Here is a 21,024-nt window from a genome sequence, read left to right on the forward strand (position 1 = left end):
GAGAAGAAACAATATTTTTATATACATATATTTATAGCAGTTCTGCTGGACAAGAGACTACTGTCAGGGCCCTTAAAATACTGACTTGTTCTCTTGACAAAGATAACAGAAAGACAGCAGAACGTTAAGTTCTTGTTGGATTTTAAGCACTTCTTATACTATTAAAAGAGTTGATAAAAACAATTGTGAGTTCAATTGTGATTTTGCAGCATATATGGAGCTATTCAGTAATTTAATTTCTTAACATTATGTGAAAGATTAATAATATGAATTAATCTGTATAGTACCATCTATATATTGCTGCACTATGGAGCATGATCATAAGCAGTTACTAAGAAAATCAGCAAAGAACAATGAGTCAATCATATTTCATGCTAAGGTAGCACGACAGGGAGCTTTCTTGGTTGCATACAGAAATTGAAAAACAACCTAGATGTGGATATGAATTTGATGAGATTCAGGATACAAAGCCCTGTGAAGTCTGTGGACAGAGGAGATTTTTTTCTGAAAATAAAATTTGAGAAGGACCTGTTTTAGAGGGCTACACGTGTGAAGCATAAGAAAAGATCAATGTCTGTCCATGGAAATATTCAGTAAAAATAAATCCAAAATAACTTTTCTTTTAAGACATGACAAATACTTAATTAGCCACTGGTTTAGAGGATATACACATGGTAATAATGAATTCAGGGTTGTTTTATAACTAAGTTATCTCCCCATTCATTGCTGCAGTACATTGAATACAATAGACTGTAACTGTGTAACTGGAAACCACTGACACATAGCACTGAACATGTCTTTGTTGGTTTTGATTTTAAGGAAATGAGTCAGAGAAAATGTGCTGAAATGTGATGCTCTGTTTCAACCTTTTCTCTGTGACTGTTGCATCACCACTATACAGTGTCAAAAAACCGAAATTCCTCCCAACATTGTTCTCCATCTTCTCTTTTTTCTAATGCTGTGTTTCCTATCTGTATGTGACTATATTAGAAGGAATTGCAAACAGTAGTATGGGTCATCTGAATTCCAGTACTGCAGGTAGTGGTCTCACAGGTGTGGTCTTACTGCAAACCTTCCCTCCATCTCTCTCCCATGAGTTGGCTTCCAGATGACATCATGGAATATCAGCCGTGGTTTTGCTCTGACTCCTGTTCAATACATTTTCTGTCCTGTCCTCTCTGTGGCTATGATTACCAGGCAAGTGCAAAGCTACTTCTGTGGTTGCAGAGATGAGCTATGTTGTCAGCAGCACGTCTTTGCAGCATCAGCTCTGTTTACAATTGTAAGGGTAAGCTGATTTCATATTCAGAAGTTCCCCTTAGTGCTAAAATAAATTCTGGTATGAATTTTAGTGCTGGTCATTGTTCAGTGTAAGCTGAAGAAAGAAGGATGGATTCAGTGTTTGATATTTCGCATGGAGATTCTCTTTTCCCAATAACTTTTCCCAAACAACGCTGAACTGATTACTAATTTTGTTTCTTCTCACAGCTCCCTTATCATGTAGGCCCTTTTTGAGATTCTATGTAAACAAAACTGAAAATCAATGGCTTTTCACATATTTCATATATCCCACATCATCAGGCAGCTTGCAATGAAGCTGTGAGTCTGTGTTTCAGTTGAAAGACAACATTTAGAAGGTTTCAGATATATTTGGATCATCTTACTCTGCTTGTTGATTGGTGTTACCAGGGTGATCTTTTTGTAGGATGACAGCTGCACCCAGCCATCTACTGTAATAATGAATAAACTGTTCCAGTACTCCTTACAGTCGGTGCTGTGAGAGCTGGGGGAAGTTTTACAAGGTTGTTCCCAAAATATTTTCAAGGAGATGGATTTCTGTATGATATAAAAAGCATACTTGGATACTGGAAACCCAATATGCAGCTAAAGCTGTACCATTCACAGTTGCATTCCATGAAGCCTGCTGAGCAGGGGGTGTGTCCTGGAGCACACAGAGCATATTTGGGACAATATAACGACCTGAGGAATGCATGCTGCAGGGCCATCCATGCAGGAATGAACTTAAATAAGATTTACCATAAAATGCCCCTGGTTTACTTGGAAAACACAAATGCAGGTAACACCCATTATGGCAGCTGGTGACATCCTTTGTGATTCAACTTAGTGTGAGGAACAAAGGACTCTATTTAGTAAATTCTTTCAGTAATCTTAAATATAGAAACAAATAGTTTGACACTACAAGTGTAGAACATGGACAGACAGTATATAGACAAGGAAGATTTTCTTCCATTCATGGAGGCACTAGCATAAAACTAATTAAACCTGTATGTCCTTCTCTTCCCCCCAGTCTGCTATCAGCATGTGCTACCAGTTGGGAATAATAGTCATTCAAAAAATAACATTATTTCACTTTTAATTTGATTCCTGTATGGCTAATCCCCTTCCCAGAATCCAGCACAAAGCAGTTACAGAACTGTGCCTTTTCATCTATCTGCCTTCTGTTTGGATTCACAATAGCTCCATCTAACTAGTTTTCTTACAGAATTCTGCTAATTCTCTGTCAGTATTAGAGAGACAATACACAGAGTGTGAATCTGGGCTGGCATATTGTGCACAGAATCCTTTACTGAGCTGCACTAACACAATGCTGTACTCCATGCCTGGACAAGGAATCAGCCTAAGGAGAGTGGCTGCCTAGCATGCAATCCTACTCCCTTTGAGAACAAGATAGTTATCTGACAATGCACTGTCCCATTCAGGGAGTCTAGAAAATGTTCTCAAAGCTGTCTGACATTTATATTTAGGATTTTCATCCGAACCTTTCTCTGCTAAGGATAAACAAGAAAATTCAGGTCATTGTCATCATTGTCAGCAGCCCATCTTCGTTGTTTAGGACACCAAGAAGCAAACCTCTTGTTTAACTGGTATTAATGGTGCTTTTAACTTATAAAGACCTACTGTCTTCTTCGTGGTTTGCACTTAAAGTGCACTTAAATTTTGACACATTTCTGCCCTTTGTGTCTTTATTTTTTTTTTCTCTTTTAAAGTGGGGATTTGGAGAAATTACTTTTAAATAGTTACAGGTTGTCTTAGGAAAACAGTGAGCTGTCCTGATAAAACAGCCACTAGAAGGATTCTTTGATAAAAAATGTTCTATCATAATGGCCAGTTTATTGTAATTCCTAAAAGATACTCCTACACCCTGTAATGTGGACGTTATTGTAAGAAAACCTATCTATTAAATATTCTGTACACCAAAAGTATGACTGAATGGTCAAGAAGGCAGATACATTAATCGCTTCTTGATTTTCCCATTTTTTTGCCCTCCCAGTTCCTATTATCCTATCCTGGCACTCTAAAGCAGGGTTTGGGAACATATCAGGTTGCTGGTTAATGATTATTAATGCATCAGCTATATTAATTCTGTCAAAATTTAATGAGACAAACATTCCCCTCCTGCATGCTGGTACGCCCTCTCTAAAACCAGAAGGGATCCCTGGTATCACTACCAGTGGCTGCTGGCAGTCAGAAGAAGATGGTTCTCTGCTAATGTGGGAGAAAATCTTTTCTTAGTTCTAAGTTTTTATGGACTTTACATGTCTGAAACAGATCACTTAATTTTTGCATAAAAAATACCTGTCAAACCTTTTTTCCTACCTATTATCTGTCCTATGTATTTGTACTTGAAAGCTCTGGGGGAAACCAGTTTCTTCCAAAATGTCTTTGTGCACCTTCTGTGACAACTAAAAATACCATCAAAGTAATAAATTCCTTCTCCATCCCAACCAAACAAATGGCCAGAAGATTGTTAAAGGTCACTATGGATGGCATCACCGCAACACAGTGCTCGTGCTTTGCTTAGCTTTCATCATCCCTTCAGTTCTTGCCTTGACAAGGAAGAACTGTGGCAGGCAGTGGCTCCCAAGATGAAGGGCATTAGCTAAGAGAGATTTTGCATGGAACTAACTTCATCTTTCTGGAAAGATTCCAAATTTGCACTTCAGGAGTAAAGCAGGTAGTTATCAACCAAGGCATCTTCCCTCTTTTTCGGTGTTTGGGAAAAAAATCTCCCAGCTCTGTGTCTGGAATACTGGAAAAATTACTAAAATTACAAGCATTAACTGAAGATCACTTTTTCTAGCTTGTGATCATTGTTACAATATATCACATCCACACATCCTTTATTATGTAATCATGCACAAGCAGCTACTCAAGCTCTGGAAACTAAAAGCAAATCTCAATCAGTCATGTCAGGTGCGACAAGCTTGTTTTGTGACCATTAATTCTTGAATCTACAGAAGTAATTGGTTCTGATTTCAAAAATAAGTTTTGGGCTCTCATATTATCTGGTTCTCCAAAACCAAAAAGAAAGTTCAGTAGTGTCATTAAGTAGACTTTGTGAAACAAAATTTCTCAAACAGCTGAAAGAAGAAGAAAGCTTCCATTGAGATAAAACTAACAAAGAGTGTCAAAAGGACAGCTGGTTGGTGTCAATTCCAGAAGGATTTAAAACTTAGACATAACCTTGAAAAAAACATTTCAATTGGGCCAATATCTGTATGGAAAGAACCTTTTACTTAGCAAAAGTACCTTGAAAGATATACTTGAAATACATGTATTGAAATGCTTAGGAGAAAAAAATAGTGCATTAATTATATACAGAAATACTATATTCCATTGATATACAGCAGCATATGATGTTTTTCTTTTTCCTGAGAGAGAAATTCCAAATAAAAGTCAGAGTTTGGGGTTTTGATGAACTTGGCTAAGGGGTTCATCTTAAAGGGTTCATCTTTCAAATATGTAAATCTATGAGCAAGACTTTATGGTGTCATTTCTAAGCAAATACAAATCAAATTAAATTATGTTTTCTATTACAATTTCTATTTTTAAACAAATCTTGGTAATCTATATAAGATATATTCAATCACATCTAGGAAATCAATACAGTATATACTGTAGAAGAACTACGTACAGTTCTTTCTGGAGAAGGACTGCAAGAATAATTTTAGCCTCTGTATTTCAGTAGAGGCTAGCCTTGTGCTGCTCACAGGTCACACACAACTCAAATGAAGTTCCATGCCAGAGACACAGCACATGACTGGCAGCGAGGGTCTGCTGGCATTGCTGGGTAATCCAAGCCCTGCCTTTGGGAGGAAGTGAGTCAGGGGAAGCTGCTGAGGCCAACAGCATCAGGATAGCCCAGGCACTCAGCCCAGTCATGTCCCACAATGAAGCAGTGAGCTCACAGGACAACCAAAGCCATCTCCTGCATTCCAGCCCTTCCAAATGAGCGCTCCTCTCCTGCTTCTCTGTGCACCAGAAACACTGGTGCCTCTTGGGCACAAGAAGTTTTCAGTGTACAGACCAGGCAGATTACAATCTGCTTCCTATTTCATGCATGGACCTTTTTTTGGTTGTTTGTTTTTTTTTGTTTGTTTTTGGTTTGTTTTTTTTTTTTTTTTTGTCTGAAGGTCAAAAAGAAAGGTATTAAGAAAGGAGCAATGACGTAAATAGGAGTGGGGTTGTGTTTGAGAATTTCAAGGACATTTAAATGTTACAGTGCTTAACTCTTGGGCAGAATCCTTAGCTGACAGGTAAGTGGCCAAGCTCAAAGCACAGAGAAAACCAGCAACTCAAAAAAGGAATTCTCAGAAATTATGAATGAGACTTAGGAAAAAACAAGGACTGATGATGTAGATAAAAACTGTTGTCTAATTCAGCTGGAATTGACAATTCTGATTTCCCCTTCTAAAAAAAGTCCAGAAGTAAACTGCTAGGCTTTTATCTTAAGCACTCAAATAATCCACTGATTTACTTTCATCCTCTTCTTGATTCAGAACAGGGAACTGTTTATCCTTGTTTATCACATCTCAGGAAATCATCACACCAGGGAATCACACATGCATTATCTGTCTTTTCCCAGTAGAGCCATTTTCAAGTTTATTCAGATATTCCTTCAGAAAAGAATATACCCAGAGGGGGGCAGGCTCTTACACGAAATGTGGACGAAAGCTATTCAAAACTTGAAGTACAGTAATAAAAATATTACAGGAGCCTGGTTGGATCTTCTCCCTCCCCACAAGAGCACTGATATCTTGACTGCTTTTCTTCTTCTACCTTTAATGCTCCTCATTATCCACATGAAAAGAAAGTAGAATTCTTCATAATAAGGAACAATCATAACATATTGCATAGCAAAATAGGACAAAGAAAGGAATCTCATTGTCCCATAATCTGCATATTTTGCTTGAAGGCAGTGTCACTTCCAGCTGACGTTTATTTGCTGCTTCTCTGCAGCCAAGCTATCTGGCTTTTCTTTCTATCAGGACACTGACATAAACTGCCTTGTTATAACTAATTGCAGCTATTTGTTTCCATCCATGTAAACACCAGCAACAGTTTACTCTGTTCCTCTTTGCAGCAGTGTTTACTGTTTGCTTGATCACTGCCAGCACTTTCCCTTTACTTTTCTGTACTCTTTATCACCACATTCATTCAACATTTACACAATGCTTCCAAGCACCTCATCATTCTTGTTAGCATTTTGTCTTCCCATTCTGTGCTGTCTATAGTGGTACCAGCTGTATCAGTTTTGAGATGCAGAGCAGTCCCTGAAAATGGATAAGGAACTGCAGCTAAGTTCCCAGCCTGGAACAGGAGGGAAGGAGTACCTCATGTGCCTCTAACCTGTTTGTATGTCCTAGTGGGGTGTGTGGGGTTCCTTTCTGAACAGCATGACATATGTTCATCTTACCACTCACTGTAACTATCAATTTCCTTCCCCTGTAGAATTACCACTTAGCTAGGTACTCAGTATGGATTTCTGCAGTGATCTTCCCCCCTGAAATGCTAATTTTGTGCCATTGTCCTCATCAAATTGAGGTCATGAAGAATTTGAAATCTACACAAGTCCTCCAAAAAGTGATAATTCAAGATGTCTCTGTGATACCTGCAAACTTGACAAGCATATTTTCAATTACCAAAGTTCCTAGAGGAGCACTCTGGGAAGTCTCGCATTTAAGACTTCTGCTTTGATGAGTTTTCAAAGAGTTGAATATGTATATAAGTTTCATTACATAGTCTTCATAGTGTTCGTATGAAGATGGCATGTGAAAATGTAGAAAAAACTTCATTTAAATAATTTCTGCTTAGTCTCCTTATATTCTGCTATATTTCTGCTTATTGCATAACATTTATCATGGCAGGACAAAAAAATCTATTTGGCACAGCTGAATCTCAATGCCAACTCCATGTTGGCATTATTCACCCCTTTGTATTCTCAGAGCTGTACACAAATATTGCATAATTTTTCAGTATTTTCACAGAAACTTAGGTTGGATTTCTCATCTACAAGTCCCATTCCTTCTGTTTCTGCTTTACATTTGTCTGTCTATACTTCCTGCAAGCTCACTCATACACCAATTGTTCTCAAAAACGTCAGAAAATGGTAAAGATAATTTCAGGCAATTCTCTAATTACACTGAAGCTAAACCAGTTTTAACATGTAAATTAATCTAATAATTTTACCTCTTGGTTTTTCTGTCCTGTCTTCACTCCTTCTACTTCTGTTATTAGTGCTAATAATTTTGTTAACCAGCTAATTGCACTTCATTTTTAATAGCATTTTTAATTGATAGATGCATTAAGCCCAGCATCATCTCTAAATGGTCTTCTCTCTATTTAGGTCTGCTTTGTTCTCTTGATACTGCAAATCAAACCTTAATAGAAGTTTCCCATTCATTTTTATGAGTTTTGATATTGATTTCTTGATTTGTGCTTTGCCTTTCTGAATCTGTACAAACATGTCTATGCTTCCCTTTCTTTCCCAGCTTTTTTTTTCCTGTGTTTCTTATGACTGTTCTTGCTCAGCTTTAGAACAGAGCTTTAGAGTAATTTAGGCTGGAAAGGACCTGTGGAGGTCATCCAACCCAGGTCCATCTTCAGAGTTTGATCAGGTTACCCAGGGCCTTGGTATGTCAGGATGGCCATTTATCTTGTGCCTTCACTAAGAGGCAGTTACAGTCTATCAAGAATGACAAGTAAGTCCTGAACTGCCACATAAAATGCCCTTGGCTAAGTTGTGTTTGAGGTTCAATCTAGAAAGTGTGTTCTGACTCCATCTGTTCTAGGTCAATATGTCAGCACATGAAAAATAATGTCCCTGGCTGCTCTGCTGGGCCAACAGCAAGTGATTTCTGCATGCATCCAGAAGATCATGTTTAGATACATCTGGAAATTTACTGATGAAAAATGCAGCAAATATACCTTTCCAGACATCTCTAGGGCCTTGCAGCAGCAAGGCCTGAAAGAACACATGAATTTAGGCACTCAAACTGGGGCACAGGCACATAAATCCCATGTGTGATCAGGCCCTTGATGGCATTAGTGCTAATTGGCATGTGCTAACTAACCTATGCACTCCCTGATGTCTCTTGGCAGCTCTGAGACCCTTCTCATGGTTAGTCCAAGAAGGATTATCTATCTAGACTTCCCTTCGCTGGCTTGTCCTTTGGGACTTGATCCTGCAAGCCCTATCAGATGTAAGTAATTGCAAAAAATACTTTGGGAGGTGAGACACTTTTGGGATGTTCAGAAAGGGATTAGATAAATTGATGGGCAACATGTCTGTAAACAGATACTAACAGAACTGCAGGGATGTTCTCTGTAACACAGAAAGTTGGAAGAGTCACACTCATCCATTAATTATTTCTGTAAGCTCACTGTGTCCAAGAACAAGTATGTGATGATGGGCACAGACTGTATGTGACTGGTGTGATGTCTGTGTCATATTTGCTAAAGGAATCCATTTGGTTCAGATCAATAGTTGCTATCACATATTAACTCTTATGGCAAAAGGGAATGTAAGGATGGCTGAGACTAGTCCTGTTGGAACCCGGATGATGGAACCCTGGATGCTGAGAATTTTAAACTTTCTGTGCTGAAAGGCACAGACCCACAAAAAAACACTACAATTGACCTGAGGCCATGGAGAAAGCTTCCAAAATTGATTAATAGCACTGAGATTATGGATGTGTAGTTGGTTAGAAGTGTGGAATATCACAGGGTGAAAAATTTAGAGTTTGGGGTTTTAGAATATAGAAATAAATATGAAGCAAGATAGAGGTTTTAGGGTGGGGGCAGGTTGTTCTTTTTCACCTTCTTCTTCCTTCTTCTTCATGGCTTTGGCTGATATTTTGTAATTGGACAGAAACATCCCCATTGTGGGCTTCAAGGGATCAGTTATTGGGTTAAAAGGGAAAATAATCTAGGTGTCATTTCTTAATTAGATGGTTTAGTCTTAAAAGACCTTGTAACAAGAGATTTAGTTAGCCATTTTGCGCCTTCTAATGAAAGGCTGCAGAACTCATGGTTGTGAGGCTGTTCCACTGATGAGAAGTAATAAACACCTGAGTCTGAACATGAAATACCATCTCAAGTGCCTTCAATCCCAGCCTCGAGAACCCACAAGTCCAGACTGTTCTTCCCAGTGCTGCATTTCCTCAGGTACAACAGAAGATCTGACCTAGGATCTGACCATGAAGATCTGACCTAGGATTGCCACTGTGCTGAACTAATGGTGACAAACTGGTCAAGCAGTGACATGCAGGACAACAAGAACTTGTCAAGTAGTATCATGTAATTTCTTTCAGAAATATCTGTTGGGCATTTCCTGTCTTCACCAGAGCTCAGCACAACTGTTTGTGTCAGTGTGCGCTGACAGCTCAAGTGAAAAAGCCATTGGTCTAACTTGGACTCTTCAAATGAAAATAAATTCTGTTATCAGTGACTATAAAGTTGCAAAGAAATCACAAAGAATTCACAATTTTGTCCCAAGTATTTTTTATTAAAATAATTGCAAAGTACTTAAAACCAAAAGCTATCACAACCAGAAAGCAAATTCCTTCCAAGAACCTGGTACAGTTGATAAGATCACTCTCGATCATGACTTACTTAGAATTTTTGGGGCATTGGAAAAGTCACATCAAGAAGTTTGAGTACCATTATCTCATTTACAACTCTCTATATATGTCAGTTTGAGTCACAGGCATTTCTATTGTTCTGTGCATGCCTGCAGTTCTTGAATGTGCTGTAACTAAGGTGACTCAGTGACTTTTTTCAGAAATAAAAATGTAGCTATAATTTCTTTTTTATTAGCTAGCTCCCGTTAGTCAGGAAAAAGAGAATTATTTGATCACATCAGGCAGCTTCTCTACTGATTGTAAAACTCTTGCCTGACTTTCAGTTCAGGGACATTGTGAGCGCATATTTATCTTTTGTCAGAGGATATCAACTGTCTCAAGAAAATGACCTTTTTTTTCTAGTCTCGTATTTTCTCCTCTTACTTCAGATACATGATTTCACACACAGCTTGGAAGTTCCAAAAAATGCTAAGTAAGTCCATTATTAACTAAATTGGGACATAAATACAGTACTGAACAGCTGGAATTCTGGAAAATACTTTATGTGAAGTGTCACAAAATTCCTGGGACCATGGAAATGTCAAATTTGAGAGGCTTGACTGAGAAAGCTCCACAATGAGAAGTGTTAATCCAAGCCTCTGCAGATTCTTTATTGTTTATAAACTGTTGCTGCTGCCTGCATAAATCAACTTCATCAAAGACACATCCTCTGTCTGAAAAGGCAGTTTAAATATCAGCACCCATGAGGCATTGATGGTGCTTGAGTGGGCTCACACACTGCTTTTCAGCCACTATAAAGAATAATACAATTTGTAAAGATGTGCCAATTGTGTGATCATTTAATAACTCCTTATTCCACTAAATTCTGGGGTCTAGCATCAGCTGGATCAAGACTATACATATATATATATATATATATATATATAAAGTCCTTCTGTAAATTGATGTGACTTTTGGATCCAAATGGAGCAATCCTAGTGATCCAGAAGCTTCAGAGGGCCCTCTTCTCCAAAAGAAATTCCAAGTAATTAACAATTTATTAATTCATGGGCAGTCTTTCTTGGTAATTCCTCATTAATGACATTGAAACTTCGGATGCTGATTTCTAATTCTTTTGTACTAATGAAAAGTCATTTCCTTGGGAAAAAAACTGTAGGAAAAGTGCCTCTAAGGCTTCTCATAATGTCACTTTCTTTACCACAATGTCCTTGAGGGTTGTATATTGTGCAGGGTGGATTTCAGAGCTTAAAAGATGACAAAAGATTGAATCTCATCTCATTTATACAGTGGGCTTTTTCGAAGTCCAAAGGACTCAGCAGCTCACACTGAACAGAGCATGACTAGGCCACTATGTATGGACCTATCAAAATAGAATTAATTTACTATTGGTCATGTGGAGTTTATTTAGGAACTGCTAGTGCACAAAACTTAAGGACATTCTATTTTTTAGTTATTATAGTCATCAATAATCCTTTGAAGTAATAACTGTAAAGCTTACATTTCCAGGCAAACATTTGTATTAGTCTGATCTAATACGTGAATGTTGGTCACAAGTAATGACAGTACAAGTTGACAGGTTCTGTCATTAGCCAGCTGGTTTACACTTCACAAAATTTTTTCTCACTTTTTCTCTGAGTCTAAGCATAGATATAATTTGACAGTCACCAGTTTCAAAATACAGATCTAAGATTACTTTTTCAGGGATTGTTTATCTAATCAGAACAGATTATGTATTTCTTCTTCCAAACTTTTCCTTAGTGTTTAATTTTCTAATCATTTCCCCCAAAACCACAATCAATACACTTTCTTAAAAAATCCACATGCACCAATTCAGGTGAAGCCTTATTTTGGGTGACTTTTTGCAGGTCAAGAAGGCATCTGGCAATCTTTTAGTCTGTGCGCTTTCTCTGAAATCTTGTCCTGAATAGTCTAGTGAAGAATTAAATACAAGTGGGTTTTCAGCATGATTTTTCACAATCTGATTAGAATGAGAAGGGTAAGACCCATTTTGTCAGACAGAATCGCTGAATACTATCCCACTTTCATTCCTGTCTTTGTTTGTAGTGCCAGATGAACTGCATGGGGAAAGAAGGGTATCAGCTCAGCCAAGGTTCTTTCCATACCTTGAGAAATGTCATGTTCTCTTTTAGGAGAGACCATTAGACTGCTTTGGATTTTGGAACATCACCAAGGTGTTTTAACATAGACAGAAGTAGGCATCAGAGCCATTTACTTACTTCAAAAATCTCAAGAAATAGATTTGCAGATTTTCCTTTGTGTCACATACCCATGGAACATTCAAGAAAATAAGTTAAAACATCTAGACTCCAGTGAGCTTTAAATAACATGGTTTTTGACCCTTCAAGAATACCAAAGCAAATGAAATCTTAGCATATAAACATGCAGAATGTTTTAAGTGAAATTATGAGACACAAACAGAATACAGAGGCAAAGGAGTACAGTACAGGTATTTCTTGGAGTGGCAGATCACAGGTAACCAACCTTGCATATAAGCATGTGCCTTAAATGTGACACAGATGAATAACTGGGTGACCTTCACAGCCCAAAACAGTTTTGCAGCTGTGCAACAAGTTTCCGTAACAACAGGATACAATATTCAAGGTCATTACTGCTATTTAATACAGTGCAAATTTCTTTCCAGATGACTTTATCTCAATAGCTTCTATTTTCCAAAAACAGCAGCTATTTTCTTTTTGAAAGTGAATCATTTGGCATAATAAGTTCATTATTTTCATTTCGCATAATCATTTGGCATAATCATTTTATGGTGATTCGCTGTTTTAAACAATCCCTATGTTATTGCTAAGGAGAGACTTTCCTGCATTCATTGCCCTCAGTGCATCTCCACAGTTTCCACTCCCAAGCCACTGTCATACCAGTTTTCCATTGGTCATGTGGAGTTTATTTGCAAAAATCCCTTGTGAGAGGCCTAGAACAGTAAGCTGTCACTTTTCCACAGTCTGAGCACCAAACTCTTTTTTTGTACATAGACAGCAGGGGTGTGATCAGCCTGTGCTGGATGCAGAGACTTGCTCTTCACATTCCTGTTTCTTCCTTTCACTTGCAGAGTTATGGTTTGACTATTGCCCTTTGGACTGAGATTAGGTTTAGATGTCACAGTCATCATGTTCAGGAACAACATGGTGTGAAAATGCATTTTATGCTTCCAACAGTCTGTAGTGTAAACAGACAAATCAGCATTCACTGTAAAAATAGCCTTTTGCCTAACTACAAAAAACATGACAACAACAAGTGATTGCACAACGTGATGTGTCTTTTACTCATGCCACATTTCATGTTCCCCGTGTTTTGCCTAATCACAAGTAGAAGACATCTGCCATTATTACTCCCTTTCTCCCTGCAAGAAATCCCTGCTTGTGGATAGAACCATGGAAAATGCTTGTCCCAGCCAGCAACAGTGCAATGGGCCTCCAGTTTCTGATAGGCACTCCCTCCTCCCCAGGAAAACGTCTTGTAGTAAAATAAATGTGTTTGTGCAGTGGTGACTATTTATCACTGCAGCCCCTGACACAGGCATTAAAGCATCTGCCATTTAGAACTGTGTCTCATAACTGGCCAAATGAGAGCTGCAATGAAACCCTATCTCACCATATTGAACTGGAGAAGTCTGTTTAGTTAGCAAGGTTGCACCTCTCAGATACTAACAGGACCGTAACTGATATGAACACTAAAGTCCATATCCAATCAAAGGCAAACAGCAATAATTTGGAACAGCTATACAGTAAAGACCTCTGCAAATAAGAATTTTTAAATCTTCCCCTGCAAAGATTGTAAATTTCTACATAGTTGTCTTTTCCAGTTCTCTGCCTTTCTGGCTCCCCAGCTCCAGAGCACATATTACACTGTTCACTACCCTATTTGCAAAACTTACATTCGAGGGATGGTTGCTGCCATGTGCTTTTAAATTAAAGTGTCACATACTTATATATGAGCACTGGTATGTACAGTACACACACTTCCTCTGGTCAGTTCCTAAATCTCCAGTGAGAATGCATGTGACATTGTGGATATGCAAATAATATCAAACCCTTGGACAAACAGAATTTGAATAGGGTCAAGTGAACAAAAAATTCTAGGTAAACAAAAGTCAGGTAAGTCTAAATTCATATATAAATTAAAATCAAGAATTAAAGCTGGGCTGCATTATTCCTACAGACCTCTGTGAAATTCATTTTAAGGCAAGAAGAGATAATGAAATTCAGCTAAGAAGTCAGCTACATACTACAAGCCATGAAGCTTGATATGCTTTGTTCCAGCAGCAGGAATTATTACTACTATTATTACTTTTGGAATGTCAGAAAGGTTCTTTTTGCTTAAATTTCCCATGGGTTATTGTCAGCATAAAAAATGCTGGTCCCTTGTAGAGCCTCCACTGCCCAAACTTTGAAGAACACACGTGGAAAAGCTATAATCTCTATTTACCAAACATTTCTGTAATATTTTGTAGATTCAGGAATAGATACATGCTTTTTAACACACTACCAGTCTTTGGTGTGCCAACTCTCCCCTTACACATTTGTCAGCCATTTCAAACATCCTACAAAGCAGATGCTTAAAATATCCTTCTGAAGGGAAGGGAGGGATGAAGTTTCTAATCCTCAATTTACAATCCTTGGCATAATATTCTATTTCAGCAGCAAATCACACTTCTCTAGCTGTTCCCTAAGAACTGTGACTACAAATGCCAGCGGATCACACAGGAGAGCCAGGTACAGATCTGTCTAACCTGGCAGTGCTGAACACCCAGCATTCCCTTAACATTTCAGGGTGCCTTCCAGCTTAGTTTCTCATGAACAGAACCCAGGTGACACACCCTTGAGAGCACCCTGTTAGGAGAATGGAAAGTGCAGTAAGTCAGGGCTAGTCAGAGATTTCCTTGTCAAAGGCATTCCTGACAAAGTGAAACGAGAATGTAAATATATCCTGGGTGAGTATCTGGGTGTACCTACCAACACATCATGAGAAATGACAATTAACCCTGTTAACAGCTTAGACTGGTGTCCTGACTATGTCACTGCACAGGCTGCAAGTGACAACAAAACATGGGCAGTAACATATATTTCTAGACACACCACCTACCCTTACCTGAACAACCTACCAGACTGGTGAGAAAGCCCGTGTGAACTGGAATTGACACAGAATGCAAAAAGAGCAGTAGCCTAGAGGTTTTCAGTAGCAAAGAGGTTTTCAGTACTCTAAGTGGTTGTCTGGAGACAGTAATGAGGAGAGCATTTTTTTTTTTTTCTGTTGAGAAATTAGATGAGAAATGCTACAGTTTTAAAAGGTGTTATTTTTCCTGTGGGGAAAAGAAAAAAATGTTGGAAATAGCAATCAGGAGAAGATATAAAGTCAAATGTTAGAAGGGTTTCAAAAACACATTCAGAAGAATATAAACTGCTTGAAAAGGCAAAGGCAGAAAAACAACATCTTGTATTAACAATAAAATACTGAAAGTTTCTATTAAGAAGGATGCTGCTGAGCACGAGTGTGAAAGGAAGAAGAGGAGTGTGAATAGAAAGATTTCCATTTCCAAAGTGCAGAAAAATTCTGAGAGGCCCAGTATGCCCACAGCTGGACCTGCACTACAAGAAGCAATTTAAGAATCATTACCCTGGTAGCCAAAGTATCTAGCCATCTCTCAAATCAAGTATTTGAGGTATGAGTAGAACAGGGCTATAACCAGGCCTGAAAATTCCACCTTCACCCAGGTGCCCTATCACAGCAATGGATAGGATGGATCCTCACTGATTACCAATGCCACTGCAATGAGGTGTTAAAGAGATCAAAGATTTAAAACACACTGTGCCTGTGCCTGGAAGAATCTTGAGAACAGTGAAGGAGAAAAATGAGATATTTGGAATGGTATAAAGTGTTAAGTGAGTCCTAGCTGACAAAATACTTCTTAATAGTTCTGGACTAAATTTCTGCTTAAAACTTAAGGTGTAACAAGTGACCAGGGCAGTTACAGACTTATTAATCAACCACAATTATCCATAAAAATTGTAAGTGGCAAAGTGAATTTGGAGGGATCTAATTCCTTGAGGCCAGCTGTGACTTAAAATGCAGTGCATCTGTCTTGTGTTTGGTCATCCTGTTCACTCATTGAATTTACAAATCACTGACTTTCTGAAATATTTCTTTGGCAAAGATAACAGACCTTGTAGACCAAATACAACACACCAGAGTTTTACTTGTATAAATAGTCTGAAAGTGCATTTACAGTAGAGCTACCATGCACAGAGGCATGAACAATTGAATAAAGAACTGGCTTCAGAGTAAGTTTTTCTGTGAGGTTCTACCAAGGCAACTGAAATGACAAGCAGCCTTCATTAGTGATCCTCCTTTCAATTCTATGTCCAGTTGTTCTTATTCACATGCTTTTATTTCCTCTTATGTCTTTGTGCTTATATCTAACATGATAAGGAATAAAAAGCATGAAGAGAAAAAAATCCCATACCAACTTTGAATCCTCCACTTCATTCAGTTTTGTAATGGAGAACATCTCTGAGGATATTTTATTCATATGTGCTAGGGCTGTTTTCTGGCTGGGTTACATAAACCAAGGAGCTGCAGTGGGAGATGCAGCAAAATTCAAGTTTCCTATATGATGGGGAATCTGACCATTTTCATTCAAATAAAAATTTATTTACAGTTGTTAGGAGTTTTTCTCCTATCAGTTATTCCTATAAATGACTAATTATGTTGAGCCCACATCACTGTGAGGAACTGGATCTGTTTACTCTGTCACTAAGTGCTGGGAAGAAAGAACATATTTTGTTTCCTGTTTAAAAAAAAAGAAATCTGTTGAAAGCAGCAGGAGCATCTGGCTCCTAAACTTACAGTTTCCCAACTTGCTGAGTTCACTTAAAGCTCTTGAAAGGACAACAACAATTTGGTAATTATCTTTCTCCTTTAAACTAAATTTTCATTTGTGCACCTTACCAGTAGACTGATCTTGTCTGTCTTGTTCCAAACATTCCCAGGGTAGTATTGAAGAAACAAAAGATTAAAAGGAAAAAATGAGCGTAGTAAATGTGAAAAAAAAAAAACTAAACAATGCACTTTTGGTTTGTGGAGTTTGGGGTTTTGGGGGTTTTTTTTGGGGGGGGTGGTTGTGTTTGGTTGGTTGGTTTTTGGTTTTGCTGCTTTGGGTTTTTTTATTATTACTACTATTAATGCTATGGGACAAAGACCCCTGTAATACCTGAAAGCATGTAAAGAGCAGCTTTTCCATGGATAGTCAGCAAATTAAATCAGAGACACAACGGATGGGTAAAGGTCAACATTACATCCCTCTTTAAAGGTGGAAAATTAAATCACAGGAAAAGTAAGTGACTGGTCAAAGGTCAAACAGAAAGCAAGTTGCAGAACATGGAAATGGAGAAACAGTTTCTTATATTCAGTACATTAACTGCCAGACTGCCTTTTCTTTAATCTGAAGAGGGAAAAAATCCTCAGTGGTGGAATAGTATCAAAATTAGTTTTGCTGAGAACGGTGTGAATTTCTCTGTCTCATCCAAAACTGGATATTGTTCTGCCTCATTAAAGAAGAAATGAGATCCACTCCAACAACACTGATGTGGTGAAAACAAAACCACAACTACTCTTACTATTGAAGATTTTTGTACTCCAAAAAAATTGGTTTGCAGTTCTGGAGAAATAGTTGAGTCAATGATTAATTTAATTGTAGCTTTAGAGAAATAAACAATACTACCACACTTGCCTTCAGAAAGCTGAAGTTTGGAGCTACATTTGAGAGCTATGAGACCATTGCAGGTGCTTCATCTTCACATACTATCGTTTCTATAAAAAGCTTACACATGTGTATATATACACACACACACAGGAATATACTTAGTTATCCACATAAATGTGCATGTGTGTGGGCATATAGATACAGGCACATATGCATATGCACCAATGTCTATTTATGTAAACATAAAGACATTACATGGTATTTAAAGAACACAAGGCAGTGCAGGAAAAGAGGCAAAGAGGTCACTTTCCCAATCCTCTTTCTTTATGAGAGACAGCTCCAGACATGATGTGACATTACAGTATAAGCTAACAGAGAGTGGTCACAAGCTCCATTTCTGTCTCTGTGTCTGGGAAGCTCTCTATACCCTGCCAGCCCCAAGGGATTAAACTTCAATTACACCATATGCCTGGGCTTTGCTTGCCCTGAGCAGCGTCAAGGACAAGGGCTGTGCAGCGAGCCCCATCCCACTGTGACCCAGTCACCTGGAATCACTCCTGTCACCTCATGGGCAACGTGGGAAAGTTCACAGTGACAGGCTAAGCCGAGGGGCACTATCTGTGGGTGCCGCATCATCGCAGCACAGCTCTGCCTTGGCAACCTTCCCCGTGTGTGCAGAGGAGCAGCGAGCTTGGCTCCCAACCTTGGGCTGGCCCGGGTGCCTTGGGTCACAGGAATGGCACGCAGGGGGAAGGTGGCGGGGGGTGGAAATAGCAGGGGCTTCTACTGAAAATATTAACCCGTCTATTTGGAAAGCGATGGCTGCCTTTGAAACCTCTCCTGATACCTGTGTGCTCAGCCCCGGGCCGGGGGCGTGCGCCGGGGCTGTCCGGGAGCGGTGGGCCGGGGAAGGGCCCCCCTGCCTTTGTCCCGCAGCCGGGCCCCGGGGCCGGGCACGCTGCTCCCGAGCGCACGGCACTTCGGGGGAGCGCGCACAGCTGGGCTGTACTTTTTCCCGCTTGTTTTTGGGGTTGTTTTGGTTTGGCTTTTCTTTGTTTGTTTGTTTTAAATTTTTTTCTAATTTGTCTCCCACCTCTCGTGTCCCCCCTCCCCCATCTAAATAGGAGATGTTCTCAGGACAGCGCCCAGGAGACTGACTGGAATCAGTTTTGGAGGGTGATACACCGCGACAGCTAAAAGTTGGATAGGGTTTCAGCAGCTCCTATATAAAGCAGGGGGGACTTATGTCACTGCACTAATTAAATTCCATCTGGGTTGTTCCTCGGGGTGTTTTTGAGATTGCCACCCAACTCAAGCAGGCAGAGAGGCCCAGGGACAGCATGATGGACCTTTTTGAAACTGGCTCCTATTTCTTCTACTTGGATGGGGAGAATGGAGCCCTGCAGCAGCTGGAGATGGCTGAGGGATCCCCGCTGTACCCAGGCAGCGATGGCACCTTGTCTCCATGTCAGGACCAAATGCAGCCGGAGGCCGGCAGTGACAGCAGCGGAGAGGAGCATGTGCTGGCACCCCCGGGACTACAACCCCCTCACTTCCCCGGCCAGTGTTTGATCTGGGCTTGTAAAACTTGCAAGAGAAAGTCGGCCCCCACGGACAGACGGAAAGCAGCCACCCTGCGGGAGAGGAGAAGGCTGAAGAAGATCAACGAAGCCTTCGAGGCTCTGAAAAGGCGGACTGTGGCCAACCCCAACCAGAGGCTGCCCAAGGTGGAGATACTGAGGAGCGCCATCAGCTACATCGAGAGGCTGCAGGACCTCTTGCACAGGCTGGATCAGCAGGAGAAAATGCAGGAGATCGGGGGGGACCCCTTCAGCTTCAGCCCCAAGCAGGGAAATGTAAGCACGGCCGCTCGGCCCCTGCGCCGCCACGGCAGCGCCGCCGCGCCCGTCCCCTCCCTCCTCCTCCTCCTCCTCGGCAGGGCCGCCGCGGGTCGGCAGGGCTGGCGGGCGCTCCCCGGGGAACCGGCGAGCCCTCGGGGCTGCCGAGCTCCGCCGGCCCGGGCAGCCGCGGCCGCCCCACTAACACCCGTCCCTCTCCCCGTGCCTCCCCGCTCCCGCCTGTGTGCCGCAGATCCCCAGCTCGGACTTCCTGAGCACCTGCAGCTCCGACTGGCAAAGCGTTTCCGACCATTCCCGAGCCCTAGGAGTCAGCCCCAAAGAAGGTAACTCGCCCCCGGGCCCGATTCCCGAGCCCCGACGGCCGCGATCCCGGCGGTGCCGCCGCCCCGCTCCCGCCTGTGCCCGGGCTCTCGGCAGCCCCGGCGAGGAGCAGCGCTCCGCTCTGCTCTTTAATGCCTTCTCTCTCGTTGAGCAGGAGTCTCCGCTGTCGAGTCGTCGGCCTCCAGCAGCCTTCGCTGCCTCTCCTCGATAGTGGACAGTATTTCTTCCGACGATCCCAAACTGCCCAACGCGGAGGAAGCGGTGGAGAAATAAACCGGGTTTTGTGGTAGTATATTTAACGGAGATGGAGCCTCCGTCCTCTCTCCTCTAAACTAAGTAACGAAGCAAATTCACACAGTGGAAAGCCCAAGCAGGGCCCTTTTTAAAATCGAATCAAGGTACACCTACCCCAAAGAAAATGGCTCCCACCACTGACTCGAGCCAGACAGACTTCTCTCTTGCCTTTTTTTTTTTTAACCCGAGTTTTGTTTTCTTTAACTTGTGTTGCATAAACCACCCTCCTTTTTTATTTTTATTTTTAAGATACTTACCTGTGTACCGGTGATCCGCTTTGTCTGAGACTCACCGGGAAGTTCATTCCTGTCTGAGTGAAGCCCTTGGTTGCATTGCGTGTGAGTCATATTTAAAGAGTCCCCGCCTCATTCGTTCCTGTAAATAATTTCAGTACTGTCTTTTCTTTTGTAAACATAACATATATATTTAAATGGTGGAATGTGATATTGTATATAAGAACAGATGGATTTCTTGGATTGTAAAATAAAGCTCTTTGTGTTACAGTGTTTTCTTCCCGTCCTCTTAATTTCATAAAATAACCCGATCCCGGAGTTCAAACCTGCCACTGACCTCAGTGAATGAAGGCCTGAAGAGTCAGAGCCGTGTAGCAGAAGCACGACCCGTGTGACTGAAGGCAGGACACGGGACAGATTTTTCTTTCGTTTACCCCTCCAAGGTTTCCCCTTGAGGGCCTCAGCCGCGGTGTGAATCACCAGGGTGTGAATCCCCCGTGTCTCCGTGGGCTCCCGGGGACGCCCCGCGGGCACGGGTGGGTGCCGGACAGGACCCGCCGCCCCTCCGGCCGCCCGCAGCGCGCCGCGGCCCCGTTCCTGCGGAACGCGTGTCCCGCTGGAAAGCGATATTTCTGCCCTAAAATGCCCGACAGTGCCGCTCGAGGACCTTGCCAGGCAAAGATGCTTCGCTGGCC

The 21,024-nt window shown here is 40.9% G+C and overlaps 1 protein-coding gene across 1 annotated transcript; it reads left to right on the forward strand.

Moving 5' to 3' along the window:
* The first annotated feature begins 18,948 nt into the window (after positions 1 to 18,948).
* MYF6 (myogenic factor 6) lies at positions 18,949 to 20,582 on the forward strand. The gene is made up of 3 exons (XM_059472712.1): positions 18,949 to 19,478; positions 19,714 to 19,804; positions 19,957 to 20,582. The coding sequence occupies exons 1-3, from the start codon at positions 18,963 to 18,965 to the stop codon at positions 20,073 to 20,075; spliced, it is 726 nt and encodes a 241-aa protein (XP_059328695.1). The 5' UTR covers positions 18,949 to 18,962; the 3' UTR covers positions 20,076 to 20,582.
* The last annotated feature ends 442 nt before the right edge of the window (positions 20,583 to 21,024 follow it).

Source organism: Ammospiza nelsoni, chromosome 5 (assembly GCF_027579445.1).
Source record: "Ammospiza nelsoni isolate bAmmNel1 chromosome 5, bAmmNel1.pri, whole genome shotgun sequence".
NCBI lineage: Eukaryota > Metazoa > Chordata > Aves > Passeriformes > Passerellidae > Ammospiza > Ammospiza nelsoni.

Excerpts from the sequence above, each read along its gene's own strand:
- MYF6 (XM_059472712.1), top strand. The coding sequence starts at position 18,963 with ATGATGGACCTTTTTGAAACTGGCTCCTATTTCTTCTACTTGGATGGG. Across the intron at positions 19,479-19,713 it reads TCAGCCCCAAGCAGGGAAAT|ATCCCCAGCTCGGACTTCCT; the intron begins GTAAGCACGGCC and ends TGTGTGCCGCAG. Across the intron at positions 19,805-19,956 it reads AGGAGTCAGCCCCAAAGAAG|GAGTCTCCGCTGTCGAGTCG; the intron begins GTAACTCGCCCC and ends CTCGTTGAGCAG.